This window comes from Python bivittatus, unplaced genomic scaffold (genome assembly GCF_059951505.1).
Source record: "Python bivittatus isolate LINGU-HERP-01145 unplaced genomic scaffold, Pbiv_v1 ctg000020_np1212, whole genome shotgun sequence".
Classification (NCBI taxonomy): Eukaryota; Metazoa; Chordata; class Lepidosauria; order Squamata; family Pythonidae; genus Python; species Python bivittatus.
The window spans coordinates 51,479,521-51,498,264 of NW_028277030.1; the positions used below are offsets into that span (position 1 = coordinate 51,479,521).

The 18,744-nt window shown below is 38.6% G+C and overlaps 1 protein-coding gene across 3 annotated transcripts in view; it reads right to left on the minus strand.

The window, feature by feature from the left end:
• The window catches only part of EPHA7 (EPH receptor A7), a 171,870-nt gene that overhangs the window by 8,890 nt on the left and 144,236 nt on the right, over positions 1-18,744 (minus strand). For 2 of the 3 annotated variants that reach the window (XM_088138575.1, XM_088138569.1), the window contains exons 13-15: positions 18,321-18,530; positions 16,994-17,143; positions 4,211-4,404 (exon numbers count right to left, since the gene is read on the minus strand). In XM_088138575.1, coding sequence (XP_087994701.1) covers positions 4,211-4,404; positions 16,994-17,143; positions 18,321-18,530 — 554 coding nt within the window. The remainder of the gene's footprint in view (positions 1-4,210; positions 4,405-16,993; positions 17,144-18,320; positions 18,531-18,744) is intronic. The other variant, XR_015795784.1, reaches the window with a different exon arrangement.

The window sequence follows — 18,744 nt, forward strand, 5'->3', positions numbered from 1 at the left end:
TCCACCGGCGGTAGCTAGCGGGGAAAAGAGGAACCGAAAGCGCCGCTAATTAACGAGCCACCTGCGGCCAGCTAAACAGGAAAACCGCAGCGGAAGCTTTTAATTATGAACTGATAACGGCGCGAGCAAGCAAGGAACGGGGCCGCAGGGCAGCGAAACAAGATCGCAACGCAGCACAGAACCCGCGGGTCTGCACGTAGCAGGGAGGGGCCAACCCAGCCGGAGGGGGACTGGCAATCAAGGACAATGGACTCTGACCGACCCTGCCATCATGAACGATCAGGGGGGACATTGGGGGGCCTAATAGCCCACAGCCGCAACGCGATCACGAGGCGGGAAAAAGCGCGGGAAGGGGGGAATATAACAAGTGATGCAATTGTACCAAGCCAGTCCTGGCTTTGCTTGTGACTACTACGTTACGCATGAGTAAACCTTCTTTGTGAACCACACGTGTCACGAGAGTTTCTCTGTCGAACGGGGCAAATCTCACACTCTAGACTATTAGACTACAACAGGCCTGCTCTTCTTTACAGGTGAGAGATTCTTTTTCTGAAGATCTTTATCTGCCTAATTTACAACTCCTCTGTTCTAGCATCTGTTGCCTGATTTACAACCAAGCTAATAAAACCATAGGAAATGTGCTAATTGTTTCCTGCTTGTCTAGCATTCAGGCTAGTGCCGAGGACTGATCAGCACAAGCCCCACTGGCTCAACAGCATTGGTAACAGGCAATGATGTGTACCTCACTGAGAGAAAGAAGTTGATATTTTGACAAGAGATTATGTTGGGCTAGTGTGATGGAATGTCTAATAGACCTTGGGAATGTGGAGGCTGGAGCACAACTATCACAGGAGGAAGCAGGGCTGTTACACAAAAGATTCCTGAGTTGAGGGTGATTGGGGAGAAATGTGAGAAAGGAACTCAGAGTAACTGTGGTTTAATTATGTAGGTATAAGTTGAACTGGAGAACAGCCTTGACAGGCTTTCAATATTCTGTTATACTACCCTACTAGCAATAAAGATACTTCCAGAAATCCAAGTGGTTCTTGTTTTCTGAGTTTGTCAGTGTCACAGGCTTGATAGCTGGAACTCAGAAGTGAAGTGTGCCTCAAAGGAACTTGATTTCTTTGTTTGTTTCAAGCTGGACACTGCCTGACTCCAATTGACTCAGGGCTGACTACCTGACTCTGACTGCCTTCTTGGAGGACAGAAGATTCTTGAGGGTGAGAAAACAGCATTAGCAAAAGCTTTCTGTTGTGTGGTCAGTCCAAGGCATGATTAGGCAGTAGAATTTGAGGAAAAAACATTAAGTAGAAGACAAATACATGTAATGGTCTACCTCACTATATCTTAATCTTGGGCTGTTCCAAGAAGTATGAATCCAGTGATCAGGACTGTGAAACTTTTAGCCCTGCTTGGAGTTGGGTGGAACTCTTAGAAAGCTTTGAACCCTTAATGTTAAATTTATTCTGTGATAAGAGTGATGTAGCAGAGACCTAAGGAAAATGTGTGACTGGTAATGTATTTGATTGCTCTCTCGAAGAAATAAGAAAGCCACGAGATAATTTGCGAGACATACTAGAAGACAGACTTGAAAGAAGATGTGGGCTGCAAGAGCTTCTGAATCTTCACCCCTAAAGCTTGTATCCAGAGTGAGGCTCACAAATAGGAAGGATGGGACTATTTATTGAACATCTAGCAGCGTTTACAAGTGTTTATGATGTGACACCAAGGCCAAAAAAAAAAAAGATACAGTTCACATCCACCTGAGGGGGGAAGTTTATTCCTGAAAAACTGGAACTTATGCAATGGAGTCTCTTTAGAGTTGTTTGGCTGAAGGCTGGATGTCCAATGGGAAAACAAGATATTGTAACAAACCACTTTAATGTGTTTTGAAAAAAAGCTGAGAGAAGATGAAAGAAAATAGGGGGAAAAAGAAGGAAAACAAAAGAAAGATTTTTTATAAAAGAGAATGATGATCAAGTCATCATCAGGATGAAAGTGCTAATATTGCAGCACCCTGAAAAGGTTGTATAATAACTGTTCCTAGCTGCATAGGAAGACAGGACTCCAGTCAAACACGATTCTGAACAGGGCTGTGTGCAGACTCAGCCCATGTGTGTGAATCCTATAATGAAGCAATGCTTTTTCAACAGGACATAATTAAACAGCGGAATTCAATGCCAACAGTTGTGATAATAGCAACCAATTTGGATGGTTTTAAAAAGGGGCTGACCAGGTTCATGGAGGATCAGGCTTTCAATGAATACTAATTCTGATGGTTGTTTACTACCTCCTAAATCATAGGTAGCATGTCTTAAATGCTGGTGTTTGGGAAGCAACAGTGGAAGGGGATATTATTCCCCAGTCCAGGCTTGTGAATTGCCCAAATGGATCCAGCTAGCCAGTACATAACATAGAATGCTTGATTAGATGGCCTATGGCCTGATTCAAAAAGCCTTAAGGATATAAGCAGTGCCTTGCTGATTCAGACTCCTGGCCCTTCTAGTCCAGCAGTCTATTCTCACAGTGGTCAACCAACTGCACAAGGAAGCCCACTAGTCTTCCAGCAGATGGCCTTCAGAGGCAGTCACACTGCCATCAAGGTTAATAGCCAAAGATCCCATGACTTTATGAATTGGTCCAATCCTTTTTTGAAGCCAGCTAAGCTGGCAACCAACACCATATTTCATGGTAGCAGTTTCCGAAGTTTAATTATGCGTTGTGTAAAAAAAAAAAAATCTTTCATCTGTCCTGATTCTTCCAGGATTCCATTTCATTGGGTGATCTCTGATTCTAGAATTTTGGGAATGGGGAAATAGCTTATCCTTTTCTACTTCTCCTTGTCTACACCATGCATAATTCTGCACACCTCAATCACGTCCCCTCTCATTTGCCTCCTTTCTAGACTAAAAAGGCCCAGATGTTACAACCTTTCCTCATAAGGAAGCTGCACCAGCCCCTTGATCATCTTAGTTGCTGTCTTCTGAACCTTCTCTAGCTCCACTATATCATTTTTGAGGTGGAGGGACCAGAACTGCACACAATATTCCAGATGCAGTTGCACCACTGATTTATATAAAGACATTATGATATTGGCACCTGTATTTTCAATACTATTTCTTATTATCCCTAACGCACTACTGGCATTTTTTACAGTGGGAGCACATTGTGTTGACACTTTCACTGAACTATGTTAAAAATAACTGTTACATTCTAAAGTCATACATAGAGGAAATGATAAAATAGCAAAAAAGCATCAGTTAAAATATCATCAAAAAAAGCAAAAGTGCCATTAAATTGTCTTTTGCTAAGGATGGCAGTGAAAGTCAACAGCATGCACCTTTTCAGCAAGCAATTTGGGTGCCACAACTGAGAAGGCCTTTCCTCTTGTACTCAGCTATCACAGAGTAGGTTCTCTATAGCAAAACAACATTCTTGGACAGATTAATTTCACATAAGACAATTTCAGAGGCATTCTGGCCCCTTATGCAACCCCAACCTCTTTTTGCAGTCTCTAGAGCCTGAAAATTATTTCTAAGGGTGTTTTCTGTTTGTTTTGGGAAAAAAAAATAAGCATCAAGTATATTAAACCTAATAGGCTTAATACAATTATTTTAAATAAAATTCCACAATGTTCTGTAAAAAAAAAAAAAGTTAAATTATCACTGCTCCATCCAATTACAGTGCTGTTGCAGACACATTGTCTGCCCTTACTTTAATACTTTAAACAGCAGCACCTTGAACTGAGTCCAAAAATAAATTTTACCAGTGCAGCTTGTAAAGAAAGAGTAATATATTCTGATCTTCTAGTCCTACCCAGAAGGCAGATGGCCACATTTTATACCAAAGTATTTATACTGTTTTAACAGCAGTCTATGTAGATATCCTGAGATAATCCTGTGTGGAAGTTATTAAGCAAATCAACAACTAATTGCAGCAAGATAGGCAAATTCAAAAAAAAAAAGAAGTTATTTCCAAATTGTTATCTTTTTTTCCAGATGGAATCTGGTCAGATATATCTGTAATTTTCTCTTGGCTTATGACCAGCAATATCAGTATAGCCTAGATTAACATCTAGTTTACCCTTGTAAAAGCATCTGAAATATGGAATACTTCAACTTACCCCATGTGGCCAACAACAGCTGAAACAAAGAAAATGCAACCTAGAATTTTATCCTACAATTTAGTAATATAATCCATAACTTACCTACTACAGGTTCCTAAAGGAGTTTTCAAGCTATTTGGATTCCGAATCATTTTATCCAGAATGCCCACAATCTGTTCAAACTTTGGCCTTTCTGCACGGTCTTTCTGCCAGCAATCTAGCATCAGCTGGTGAAGGCCTGCTGGGCAGTCCATGGGTGCTGGCAAGCGATACCCTTCTTCGATTGCTTTTATAACCTAATAACAAACCCGCCCCCCATGATTTTAAATTTTTACAGCTCATGAAGAATCCACCAAATTAAGCAATAAAAGTTTTATGAAACGTATCTTTCAAATAGAACCTATTGTTCTGACACAAGAATTTCTGTTGTTGTATAATAAACTTGTTTTTATTTTCCATGCCTATTAAATAGATTATAGTATTTTGTAAAGTATGCTGAGAAAATAGTTGCATTACCTATTCAAATCAGCAGGAGGGAATAGCAATTAAATTCACCATGGGTGCAGTTGAGAAATTGATACATGAGATATGCTTTGAAAGCAGTATTTATTTGTCCAAGAGGTTCTTTCTGGCAGGGAAACATGGCATGATTAAACAGTGTATGTATATATCTATATATCTATATATGAATGAAAATGAAATGGATGAATGAAAATTAGTGGACAATAGGGGGAAAAAAAAACAAAGAAACCACTTTCCCATAATATCCATCTCAACAACAGTTCAAACGAGATCTGAATGCAATCTGATCTGAGTATCAGGCTTGACTGTAGCGTGTTTGAGTGAATTGTTTAGTATTAAAAGATAGCGCAGGCCAACTTAATGTCTCTAAGATCAGTTACAGCCACTATTGTTTTTTGCAGCATAGAATTGTTGACATTTAAGTAAAGAGAGAGAGAGAGAGAGAGAGAGAGAGAGAGAGAGAAAGGGAGGGAGGGAGGGAGGGAGGAGCACAAGAAGCTTTTATAAGTTCACACAGCATTAATTAACTGAAATACCGATTTATAAAAATACCAACATGATGGGCAAAACAGCATTACATTGATAAGGAAAACATCTTGTTCTACAGGTTTTGGCAGAAGTCTATGGGAAAAGCCATTGTTAGTGGTTTCCTCTGGAATTACAATACAAAGTTGCTGTGATGGCAACAAATATAAGCCAAGCATAATTTTTAAAAAGAGTTTTAGATCACTTTTAAAAGATGTTTTTCTGAGCAAATAAGACTAACATTTTAAATGGGGAGTTTTATGCATTAAATACATCCACAGACAAAAATGAGGAAGACCCATAAGGCTACACAAAACAAAAACAAACCACCCTTCTCTTTCACAAATGATTATTTGCTATTTTTCTTACCTTTATTTTGGAAATATTATTATTATTATATTGGCAGTGAAATGTTTAAACTATAAATATTAAATTAATGAGTGGCCTCTTATTTTACAAGAACATGGGGTAGAAACAGATTTTACAGTCATCACTGTACTGCTATTTTATTTTGGCCGCTGGCCAGAAATATAAATTAAAAAAATACACATAGGCAGATCACAAACACATCATTTTAGCACTGCCAATCAATTTAAGGTCCATTCTCATGTTTGTTTATTGCTTGGCTAATAAAATAACCTTTTATTGAACCTTACTTGCACTTTGACAAAACTTAGCAGTGTTATTATTATGGTGTAATATACATCTGATAAGAGGTAATTTACATAAAATTTATTCGAGCTTCCTGTATAATCCTTTAGGACTTTCAATAAATAATAAGGGAGGATGCTTTTATAGAAATTACCATATAACAACATTTGGGCCATTGTTTTCATGTTTCCTGTGTTGCAAGGGAAATAACGCTCATCATATCATGCCTTTCAAAAAATTTCCTTCAAACACCACTGAATGCAATGCCTCAAAGTAGGCCAATAAAATGCTCTATGGAATTTTGGTATTGTAATCATTGCAAGGTATCTTGCTGGCTTAAAACATATAAATTTGATTTCCCAAGGTGAAAGAGCTATTTATGTAACCCAAATCTATATGCCAGACCATATCACAAACACACTATTTAATCACTGAGTTGGCTTTTGAATAATATCCCATTAAAACAAGGAAATCTTAGGAGAGGCTGTCATAACATAGTTCCCTCTCCAATGAGCATTTCTAGATAGATAGAAATTTAGCTGAAAATACTTGAAGTGCTAAACCATCAGAAAGAAACTTTAACTTTAGCCGTACGTTGAAAATAACTAGTCATTGTCGTGACTTTACTCTCATGATCCTTGCTTTGAATTGAAGTCATGTATAGGGTGGGATCTGGAATAAACCTTTAGGAATGTCAACTATGGAATTTTTAGTTTCACTTAGTATATGGGTCATATAACAGCTGTTTTCAGGACTTAGCAAGAGACATTTTTATTGCAGCAGAAATAAATTGAGCACCTTTGGATTTGATATATACTAAAATAACTCTCATTTTGCAGACAGAATTTAAATGTACTGTCTTTTTTCCCAATGCCTATATTTCTGAATGTTGGGAATGTCATTAAGCCATTATAATAGTTGAAGTCTCATTATACAGCTGAAGTGTCATCAGGCCATTGCAACAGGAGGAAGATAGCAACCAGAGGGAAGCAGAAGTCAAGCCAGAATAGGTTCACCTGGATCAGGAGTCTCTCACTTTTATCTGATTTCCACCCGGGGCATTAAACTTCCTTAACTCTGTTTCTGCTTCAGAATCATAAGATTAGATTAAACAGAGTTGGAGGAGCAAATTAGTGAAATGGGAAGAGAGAATCAGGATGTTAAGCCAAGCTCCAGGATATCACAAGAGTGGCATGAGGAAGTTGAAGAGAAACAAGAAGACAAGAAATGAATATTGAGTGAGGAAGGAAAAAAACAAAATGGAAGACAAAACAACTAGAAAGAATTCCAAGCATTTCCAGACAGAAAGAAGTAGTTAACCTCCTTTAAAATCATTAACAAAACTGAAGCTCTGTATAGAAAAATAATAATGTAAATAAGTCCCAACCAGCGCTCCAAGACCCCTGATATACTTGAGCAATATATTTGTGTCACAGAGACTTCCAACAAGACCCCCCAAATATTTCAGCTTTCCAACCATTCTCCTACTAACATCACAGGTGGTTGTCAGCACAAAAAGGCTCTGGGAGATTGGTGAAGGTACTCAGCACACTACAGAGAGAAGGACCTTGTGGCTGGAGAGCCCAAGGGAAGATGGGAATACGAAGGTCAAGCTTCTGGCAAAAAATGCAAGCATGCATGCAACCCAGGCTCCTGGGCACGGGCAGCAGAATATTAAGGAAAGATGATGGGGTAATAGCCTGCTTAGGTATCAAATAGGCCTCTTGGCTTGGACATGTGAGGCAGTACTTCATCTCAGTCTTCTTTTCTGTGAAAATCATTCTATCAGGACAGCATGGCAAACTGCCTCTTTCGCACTTACAAAAATGTGAAAATGTGAATTATATAATGCATAAATAATCATAGGTAGTCCTTCGGGTTTGAAGAAGACACACTGTTGTGCAGTTCATCTGTGAGGACGGAGGTGGCTCTGCAGTCCCAGTCTGAAACCACCGAGTCTAGCACCATAGGAGCACTGGAAGTCCATTGTTACAATAACTGTGGGTATTACTGGGTGACACTGCTAATGATTTTTTGGTGGTGCCTGTCTTCAAAACTGGTGTAGGCTTCATAGACAGGGCTTGCCAGCAGGTTCTGTCAGCAGCCGCAGCTTCTAGTTCCCTTGGCTGGATGTCACATGCTGTAGGGTTTCCTTCACAGTGTCTTTGTAGTGTTTGTGTGGACAACCTCAAGGTCTCTTTCTGGTCTCCAGTTCACCACAGAGCAGCTGGTGAGGCATACAATGGCAGTCTATTCTGATGACATGTCTCACCCACTGCATCTGGGCTCTGATAATCAGGGACTTAGTGCTGGTGGACTCCACGCAATCCAAGACCTCCACATTGAAGACATGGTCTTGCCAAAGAATACCAAGGATGGAACGGAGGGGCGCATGTGAAATTTCTCCAGTTGTTTGATGTGTTGTCAGTACAGAGCCCAAGACTCACATCCATATAGGAGAGAAGGGATAACCACATCTCTGTAGACTTTCAGCTTTGTGGAGATACAGATGTTATGTTGACTGAGCATTCTAGTACAGAGCCACCCGAGCCTGGCTGGCCTTATTGATCCTAAAATCAATTTCTTTGGCCAGAGACCCATTGCTCAAGATGATGATTCCCAAGTATTTGAAGCTGTTTACATTTGTCAACTGGGTGTCATCAAAGGTGAAATTTGGTTCTAGGGGGTTGGTATTTGGCAAGGGCTGGTAAAGTACTTCAGTCTTGTTCAGGCTGATAGTCAGGCTGAATGATATAGCGGTATCTAAGAATTTGTTCAGCATCAACTGTAGATCATTGTCTTTGTGTCCCAGAAGCGTACAGTCATCAGCAAAAAGGGTTTCTTGAATGACTGTATGGAGGCACTTTGTATGTGCATTCAAGTGGTGAAGGTGAAAGAGTTGTTCAATCAGTACCTGATGTACACTCCCTCCTTCAGACCTTAGATAGCACATGAAAACATGCAAGCGAAGAACAGATTGAATAGGACCGGGGCTAGTACACAACCCTGCTTTACCCCATTGGAAATGGCAAATGCAGCTGATGTATCACCATTGTAAAGGACTTGTCCTGCCATTCCATCATTGTAATGGTATGTGGAAATGACCTTGGGAGATTAGGCTCAGAGATGCTGCCTAGGGAACGATCAGATAAGAGACAGCATAGTTCGCAGCTGGATAGTGGGTGGGATAAGAGGCTCAGAAGAGACTCTCCCTAATTTCTTGGGGGTAAAGGAGACGGCGGGAGAATTGTACTTTCAGACTTGCAAGATGTTGTTAATGTAGCCTTACAATAAAGTAGAATTAGCTAATCTGGTCCTGTTTCCTATCTGGTCTACCTGATAAGGCTGACAATCGTAAAGCGGCTGAATCAACTGCACTAATTTCCTCAGGTAGCCATACCATCTCAGGATGATCCAGAGAGCCTCCCTGTTTACAGTGTCAAATGCCCTTGTCAAGTCAATGAAGACAAAGAGGCTTGTTCTGTTCCATGCACTTCTCCTGGACTTGCCTTGCGGCAAATATCATGTCTACTGTACTCTGTTCTGGTCAAAAGCCATACTACGCCTCCGGGAAGTTCCTTTCCGAGACAGTCTCAAGTCTGTTCAGGAGAATGCGGACAAAAAAACTTGCCTGCGATGGACAGCAGTGCAATACCCCTGTAATTTCTGCACTCTGATTTGTTTTTCCTTATTTTTATAGAGCACCACGATGAGAGCGTTGTGGAAATTGTTAGGCATCTCCTCTGTGAACCAAACGTCTTCCAAGATATCTTGAAACACCTGTAAGGCATTTGGGTCTAGTGTACTGTACTATGACACAGTCAAGTAACTGCCAGTGTTTGGATATGGGATGCATCCAGGTTGTTTGTACTTGTTTGCAAGTCTGAACATCATGTTAGTGATGCATAGATTGTACTCAGCACGCTTCCCCAGAAGCAGCAGGCCATTACTGTTTAGTTTTCTCACCCCATGTCTTCCAATGACTCTGTCCCAGATGTTGCTGTCTGTTCATACCCCAGTGTTGAAGTCGCCCAGAATGAGTTTGCCGCTGGTGGGGGTTGTTTGAATAATCTAGTCCAGGTCCTTGTAGAAACCTTGTCTTCGTCTGGACCTGTGAGAATTGGTGCATAGATGCTGACAATGGTGATGTGCTGAGACTTGCTGAGAGGAAGTGGAATTTTATAATGTGTACATTTATTCCAGTGGGTAGAATAGAGATGTTCTTCAGTAGAATAGTTTTGACTGCAAGACCTACTCCATGAATCCTGTTGTCAGTCTGTGGTTTCCCTTTCCAAAAGAACGTATATCCATTCACTGCTTCCTGTAATGAACCCTCATCTACAAGCCTGGTCTCACTGAGTGCAGTGATGTCACTGTGATAATGGTGAAGTTTGATCACTATGAGTACTGTTAATCTTTCAAGCCTTAACACCTTATCTCTATCCAGCAAGGTGCGGACATTCCAGACTCTGAAAATGAGTTTTTTTTTAAATTTGTTTTTTTTTTATACAAGTCAACTGCTAAGAACGACCACTGGTCCAAAGGCTGCCTACATGCAGGTTTGTGACTACAACTGCCAGTGGTCATTCTCACCTGTTGCTTTGCCATTCTTCTATCACTGCAGAGCTTAATGAATTAAGTTTGAACTGAGATGAATTACACAATAGAAACCTGTGCATGATGTAGTTCTAAGTGGAACAGCCATTGCATAGGGGCAATCCCACTCTCTTCGCAGAAGAGACCTGAATCCAGTGTCACGGACAACTTCACCTGCTGCAGTGGATGTCCAGGATGTCTAAATGTCTTGTTGTGCTCTTAGCACTCCACAACGCCTGCTGGGCCTGCTTTCTTGACTGTTGGATGGTTGATCGGTCTCCTTTGCTCAGTCTGCCAGGCCAGAATTTACATGCTGGGATAGACAAATCCCCTACCTCACCGAGGGTCAAAGACCTGTCAGCTACCCTCACCTGGTTTAGCCCATCTGCTGAGATGGTTTACGGGGGTGTGGCCGCTGTTTCTGTTACAGCTGCTTGGAGCCACAGGTGAGAGCTGAGCACCAGGCTGGGACCAAAGGTGAACGAGCAGCCCTAAAAAGGGCATGGGAAGCCCCTCTGCCAGAGGTGCTACCCTTTCCTGGACACCCCATACATTACTCCATTTATTACGTCTGTGTTTGAATGTTTATACAGCGTTGCCACTGAACATTATCAGAGCTTCATAAGGATTCTACTGAAACATAAAAACAGTTTTAGTGAACAAACAACACCAAACCTGGATGCTTGTTTCATTTATTTCATAAACAAAAACATCTAATGTGATATGCCTGTCCGAAAAAGTAATCACCTCCTTAGATTCAGTATCTGGCTTTGCAACACATTTAATCTGTGTGACAAAAAATCAAATATGATGATGGGAGCCAAAATTTATATAGAGTAGGGCTGGCCCCAATCAGACCTGAATGCTTAATGAAGTACTCTTACAACAGGTTTCTGTTATCCCTTTAACTGCACTGATTAAATGGGAATGGGATGATTCCCTTTTCTTAATGGCAGTTCACATTTTGGATGATTTTATGAAATAAATGAAAGAAGCACTAAAATGTCTTTTTACATTGACTCGTCCTCCATCTATATATTGCTAGGGCCCACACAAAGCTGCGATAACATTCAGTGGTAAAGATATGCAAACAAAAGGGAATGAAAGCTTTTTTCGCAGAATTGTATATAAATATGACAAACTTCCACTAATGTTATTTTTGCTAAATCAAGGCAAAGTTTGAATGAATGTAGCGTTAGTTGGAATTAATTGATAAGGACACATATTTCAAAATCAACCACTCAGGAAATCTTTAGGATCTTTATAGGAACAAACTATCTGACAGTAGGGAAATGTTTTTCCCCCTCAATAAATTATTTTCTTTAAAACCTCTGTAATGTACAGTAGAAACCCATTTCCAGTTTTCAGTTTAACTAAGAGAATAAGTCAATTGTCAATTTTATCTGTTACAAATTTCACAGAATATGAACAATAAAATGAGTACATGGATTATTTCTTATTCTTTTTGGTTTTGTTCAATGGTTTTTCATTTCTTTCCTGATATACTTTTTGAAACCTTGGCCATTTCCACACTACTGATCTGTAGGCTCTTACACTATCATCCAGCCAATATGAAGCCTGTCTTCATTACTGGTATATCACCACAGCAATGGCTTGGAGATGCTCTTAAGACAATATAAATCACTAATATGGAAATGGTTTTTCTTCTGCGAAAGAATAGATAAAACATACACAGTACACCATGCTTCCCTAAAATAATTAAAGCTCTTTTTCATCAAACAAGAAATATTTTATTTATATGCTTATTAAAATAATCCTGATCTATTTTTTTCTTTATAACTGAGAAACAATTTGCTTTATTTAGCTATTTACAGGACAAGCAAATATCATAGCCCAATGCAAAACTTCAGCAAAAGAAAGAAAATATTGATTTTCAGTTTCCTTCGTTTTTTTTTTTTTTAAAGATAGGTAAGCTTTGCCTTCGAGCTATCTTATCTTCCTGCCAAACACCTTTTATGTTGAATCTAGTACAGAAGGAAGGTGTCAAAAGGAATGAAACTCTACTGAGTGTCTTGGGAAAGTCAATACTTCTTTTTCTCTGCCCCAAGGACTTGTTTGCCCATATTTTGACAGTCCATGAAATCTCTGATACTGAGACCTGTCAAATATTAACAACTTTCATTCTGCCAAACTGACTCATCATTTAGATTTTATATAAAAATAATAATAAAAATCCAACCTTACCCCAACCTTTGATTTCCATCACTCAGTCTTAAGAATCGTTACAGAGAAATAGTATCTTCTCTCCATATTTTTATTTATACAGAGCAGCGTTTATTTACAAATAACATTTTCCAGAATGAAATGAAATTGTATTTGGCAGCTCTGATTTGATTCTCACATATTACAAATGCAGTAAGAATTGATTTTAATGCAACATGTGATGTCATATTGCATATTACATCCACAATGGCTTCACTTTCAGTGACAAATTCCTTCCTTCCATGTAATCAACCCCTCCCCCTCCCCCGCATTATGTTCTGCTTCTACTCTAATAGGAGAAAAAATAACTGGCAGATAAACAGGCAGGAGAAGAAGGCTATTCAGCAGCAAATGTATGCGATGAATATGCAACTGTTTCCCATCCTCATGGGAGAAATTCAGCCTTGCTTAATATAAATGGACTCAGAGAAGCTGGAAGTATTTTACGGGTTGTTCACTTTTCAGAAGCTCTACATTATAATCTGCATTCAATTCAGCTACAGCTAGGAGTCACAGTGACTCACATATTTGTTCCAGTGAAACAATTTTAATTAATTAATTAAACAAATGAATATTCAATTTCATATTGTCACATGCACAAGGGTCCATACCTAATCACAATGATGCTAAAATGATGAGTAGTGTGATATCATTATATAAACTCTTCCTTTTCATACTTGTATATTTAATGATTTGCTCCTGCTTGACAACATGTGGTCACATATTGCCAATCCAATAGTAATACTACATAATGTCATAATCCAATGCTGAGTAATGTACTGATTATTTGTTTTATAAATATATAATTAGGTTATTTTAGGATATATTTCCTTTTGTAGAATAGAAAGTATTGTAATGTACAGCTGATTTGGGGACAGAAGTTTCACTTATTTCTGATTTCTGATTGTTTCTCTGCATAGAAAAGCAGAATTTAATTAATGTGTTACATGATGGGTCATGACCCAATGCATAAAAATGAAAAACATGCATTGATATCTTATATAAATCCAGAGTTTTTCAGATGTTTTAAATATATTTATTATCCTTTGAATTTATTTCTGTTATTTATTCATAACACTTATGTTCCACCTTTTTTCTAAGCTCAAAGCAACATATATAGTATTACCTGTAACTGGATCCTACATGTGAATTAAGTTAGACTAAGAGAAAGTGACTAAACTAATTGTCTTGTAAGAGCCATAGTCAAATGGCAACTTGAGCCTGGCCTAGATCTCTCAATATCCAATCTGACATTTCAGCCGCTACCTATCCTTATATCAGAGGTAGGTAACTTGGCACCTTCCAAATTCTTTGGACTACAGTTCCTACAATCCTTGATGTATGGATATTAATTGAGAATGTGGGGATCGTAATCCAGGTTGCCATCTCTATGTTAAATTCCTGATTTCAGATTCTATGGACTAATGTGAGCTTCAAACATTGCAAATGAAATGAAATACAGTACAATACAACTCAGTGCAGAGGATGAAAACTGCTAAGCAAACTGCATAATGGTCTAATTCCATTTTCTAGCTCAAGGTTTGTATACGACTGGCTTGGATCAGGTAAGAAAGCATGAATTCCCCTACCTGCCTGGTCATAGTTCCTATTTTTCTAGTTTTAAAATAATTTATCTTCTCTTGCGCCAAGTGGCACCTATAACCAATGCCCTTCGAACAGTCACTCACGCCCTTGTTGTCTCCCAGATAGACTACTGCAATGCGCTCTACATGGAGCTACCCTTGAAGAGTATCTGGAAGCTACAGCTGGTCCAGAATGCAGCCATGCGGGCTACTGCTGGAGCCCCAAGGAGGGCCCATGTAACACGTCTGCTCCACGAGCTGCATTGGGTGCCAGTTTGCTTCCGGGTCCAATTCAAGGTGTTGGTTATCACCTTTAAAGCCCTACACGGCATGGGACCAGGGTACCTAAGGAACCGCCTCTGCCCTATGACTTCAACCCGTCCCACCCGATCCCACAGAGAGGGCATGCTTTGGACCCCCTCAGTGACAGAACTTCAATTAGCGGGGTCCAGAAGGCGGGCCTTCTCTGTGGTAGCCCCCGCTCTTTGGAACATTCTGCCCCTGGAGGTGCGATTGGCCCCCTCACTGCTGGCCTTCCGAAGGGCCTTGAAGACCTGGTTCTGCCACTTGGCCTGGGGTGGGGAGGGAATACCTCAAGCATGGGGATGGCTAGCCCCGTAGAGGCCTCCTGTCTTCAGCCTCAGATTTTTCATCTTTTTGGACTCTCCTTCTTTTTAGTAATGTTTTTAACTAATGTTTTATGTATTTATATATATTTATGTTTTTAATGTTTGTTGTGAGTCACCCAGAGTTCCCCCATTGGGGGGAGATGGGCAGTTGAAAATTTGATAAATAAATAAAAATAAAAAATTAATAAACAACCAAATGCTCAAATCAGAAATGAAATGCTTTGATATGTTTCTTTTAGAGTATTCTTTGATGGATATTTCAAAGTATACTATTAACAATAATGATCCTATATTCAATCTATTCCACTGATGGAAGTAAGATATTATATTCAAGAACAGAAAAAAAAAAAGAAAATTATATATACAAAAATTAACTTCTTACAATTCCATCATGAATAAACAATCTGCTGACAAGTGATAAGAATGGCCTTAGTAGACTACTAATATTACATGAAGGGCTAATATCATAGCAATCATTAAAAAAACAAAGAGAAAAGAAAAGAAAAGAGAAAAGAACCAACACAACACCTGCAACTGCCTATACATACATTTGTAAGGAAGGTCAAATTATGTGATAATTTAGAAGTTTTCCTGATCTTGACTTTAAAGCCAGGCACTATTACGCTTAAAGTTTTGATAAGATCAAGGTCTCTTTCTTACCTGTACATAAGTCTATTTTGTGTAAGGAATAAGCATCTTCAAAAGCATTAGTCATAAGGAGTTCATATCCATAGAAAACGACCAACAGATGCTTTTGTAACACCTAGATTGGGTCCCATAAAAACAACTCCTCAATCTACACCTGCATAAACAAGCCTGAGGCTAAGATTTAGGGTGTGGAGTTGACTACACATTTTCATTTTCTTACTTTGTAAAGAAAAAAAAAAAGACATATATTCAACCCTATGACTAAAGGGAGAAAGAAGATGTATACTAGGTTATCTTATTTTATTTTAGAATATTTTTTTCTTCCATTTACAGGAGGATTATATTATTTTGTTTGAATATGATGGAAAGACCGCTACAATGAATTATAGAATACAAAATGAAATATTTGGGATGAAAGATTATTCATTTCTCTTTTCCTCTCTTGTAATTTTTAGATAGCTCTATTATTTCATTTACTTATTTTCAGTATATTTACTGAATTTGGGTGCTTCTCTATGTCAGAGACCCAAAGTGCCCCTAGAACTATAACAATATTTCTGTATATGACCTTAAGAAATGTCCTCATAGCTGAAAACTATGGAGATACACTTAGCTTCAAAGCAGAAACAATAGAAGAATTTGATCTGTGTGATCCCTAAGTCAAGGTAACCTAATAATCAACTCCTGGATTAATATATACATCAGAATGTAATTTGCCTTTGGATTTCATAGTTCTTTGAATTTTGTAATATAGTTATTGGCTCAGAAATAATGACATGTAAATATAGGTGGAGATTAAAGAAAAAACAGAAAGATATTCTTTGAGGAAAAAGAATGTTCATGAATCTATATTTAAATACATTTTTTCATAAAGACTTTAGTTTAATGCAGAACAGAATATAATGACTTTTGGGATATATAGAAAGAATGTTATATTTACAAAAAAAAAAAAAGTTCCACTTTCCTTCCAGGTATTTTTAACAGAGGAAATAAAGCCTAGAAAAGCTTCTATCTGAGTTTTAACAACCCTCGATACACCTTTTGTTTTCTAATTATATATATATATATATATATATATATATATATATATATGTGTGTGTGTGTGTGTGTGTGTGTGTATGTATGTATGTATGTATGTATGTATGTATTTAACTAGTTTATGCTTACCATAACCATAGCCTTACCATAGCCAGTAAGTAAGCAATCATAAACAAAATACCCAGGCACTGTTATTGTGATATTATGTGGGTTGGATGATCAGTTAGTTTCCATCAGGCTAAGTTTAAGATTATGAAAAAATGAACACAAATAAATGCAACATATAAGTGTATTCTTTTCTAAAATAAGTTTCTGTTATTTTTAAAAATACATGTGGCTATTACTTTAAGGCCTCTACACCTCCCCAGGGTGCTCCCTGGGGAGAAAACACCCTGGCCATTTTACTTGTGAGTTTGACTTGTCCAAATCTGTCATATTATAAGCAGTATAATTGTATTTTGGCAACTTACATCTTGATTTGACATGTCCCAGTAAGGTCTCTCTCCATAAGACATCACTTCCCACATGACTATTCCGTAACTCCACACATCACTTGCTGATGTAAATTTGCGATACTGTATGGCCTCTGGACCCGTCCATCTTACTGGAATTTTGCCACCCTATGGGAAGAGAAAGTTTCTGAAACAAGCTCACCGCATATATACACAAACACGTCAGTTGGGTAGTACACATTGCATTTGTTAATATTTCAAACATTTTAGACAATATTGCCATCGCTCCCTAATTAAATCAGAAGTAGGCAAGCCAAGAGCGATCGGCCCTAACCTTACTTTTGTTTCCTGACAGTCACACTCTGTTCAAGTCTTAGCTTTTCCACTGATTAAGGAGGAACAGCAGCAGAGCTTCCCAATCTCAATCTATCATCTATTTTCATTCTATTCCATGTTGCTGCTTCTCAGGAATAGCCTATTTTTATAAATGGAAAAATACTTTGCAGTTGTGTAGAGCAGAGAACGCAGGCTTCCAAAAACAAAAAATGAAACAAAGCAGAAAACAACCAACCCACCCACCCACCCCTTTTTCCCAGTTAGGACCCTCATGATGGTTTATGAGGAGAGTTGCAGTGCTGCTTCTCCCACTTCCGATTCTGAGCATTTGAACTTATGCAAGCAAGACTCTAAACAATGTGCTGCTGCTTCCCTTATTATAAGAGTTAACAGTATTAAGGCAATTTAGATTTCTTAAGAAAAAAGCTATTTTAAACAATTGTGAGAGATTTGTGTAGAGGTTTATCACATTCTTATTCTTATTGATACTACAAATTTATCAACTAAGTCCTTTGTTAGGAAGATGACTTGTTAATAGTTCAGGTTAACAGTCTAGGATAGTTAAATGAAGCTCCCTTCAATGGGAGCTAATCTTTGGGAAATAGAGATTTTTCAGTTAGAAAGCCACTGGTGTATAGAGAAGATGATACAAGCATTTCTCTAGAGGACAAAGTGTCTGAGTGAATAAATGGTTCACAGGAAATTATGAACAATCAGAAAGGGGGGGGGGACAGAAAGAGCAACTGGAAGAAGCCACATCTTCCAGCTGCTCTTTCTGCTTCCCCCCCCACCTGCAACTCTGTTTATGCTCTACTTATATCATGATGTTGTAGTATGCAGTTTTTTGAGTATTTGTTAAATAAGAAATTTTACAACAACAAAACAAAACAAAATCCCCTAATAAATATCTGGTACCTTCTCTTCCAAAGCAAACCCAACGTAACGTCTCACTGCGTATGAAAATGAGGGTATATTGGAGTAGATTTTTTCTTTTTAGTGTACAACTCACAGTTGTAGTGTAGACAGCTTCTGGATCATCTTCTATAACTCTGGATAGGCCAAAGTCTGACACTTTGCAAACAAGATTGCTATTGACCAGAATATTGCGTGCTGCTAAGTCCCTGTGTACGTATCCCATATCTGCCAAGTATCTCATTCCAGCAGCAATTCCTCTCAACATCCCAACCAGCTGAATTACTGTAAACTGTCCATCGTGTTTCTGAAATGAAGACAGAAACAGGGAGATGCTCCTTAAAGTAGTTGAGGGGGAAAAAAGGAAACATGTTCAGTTTCTACCTTTTAGAATCTAAATGCAGGATAGTACTAGGACAGGAGTGCACAACTTTTTTTGGCTCAAGAGCTGATCTTTGAATATAAATGAGGTTGGGATCCATTATTGGGGCGTTTTCAGGAGTGAAATGTATGCTTTTATG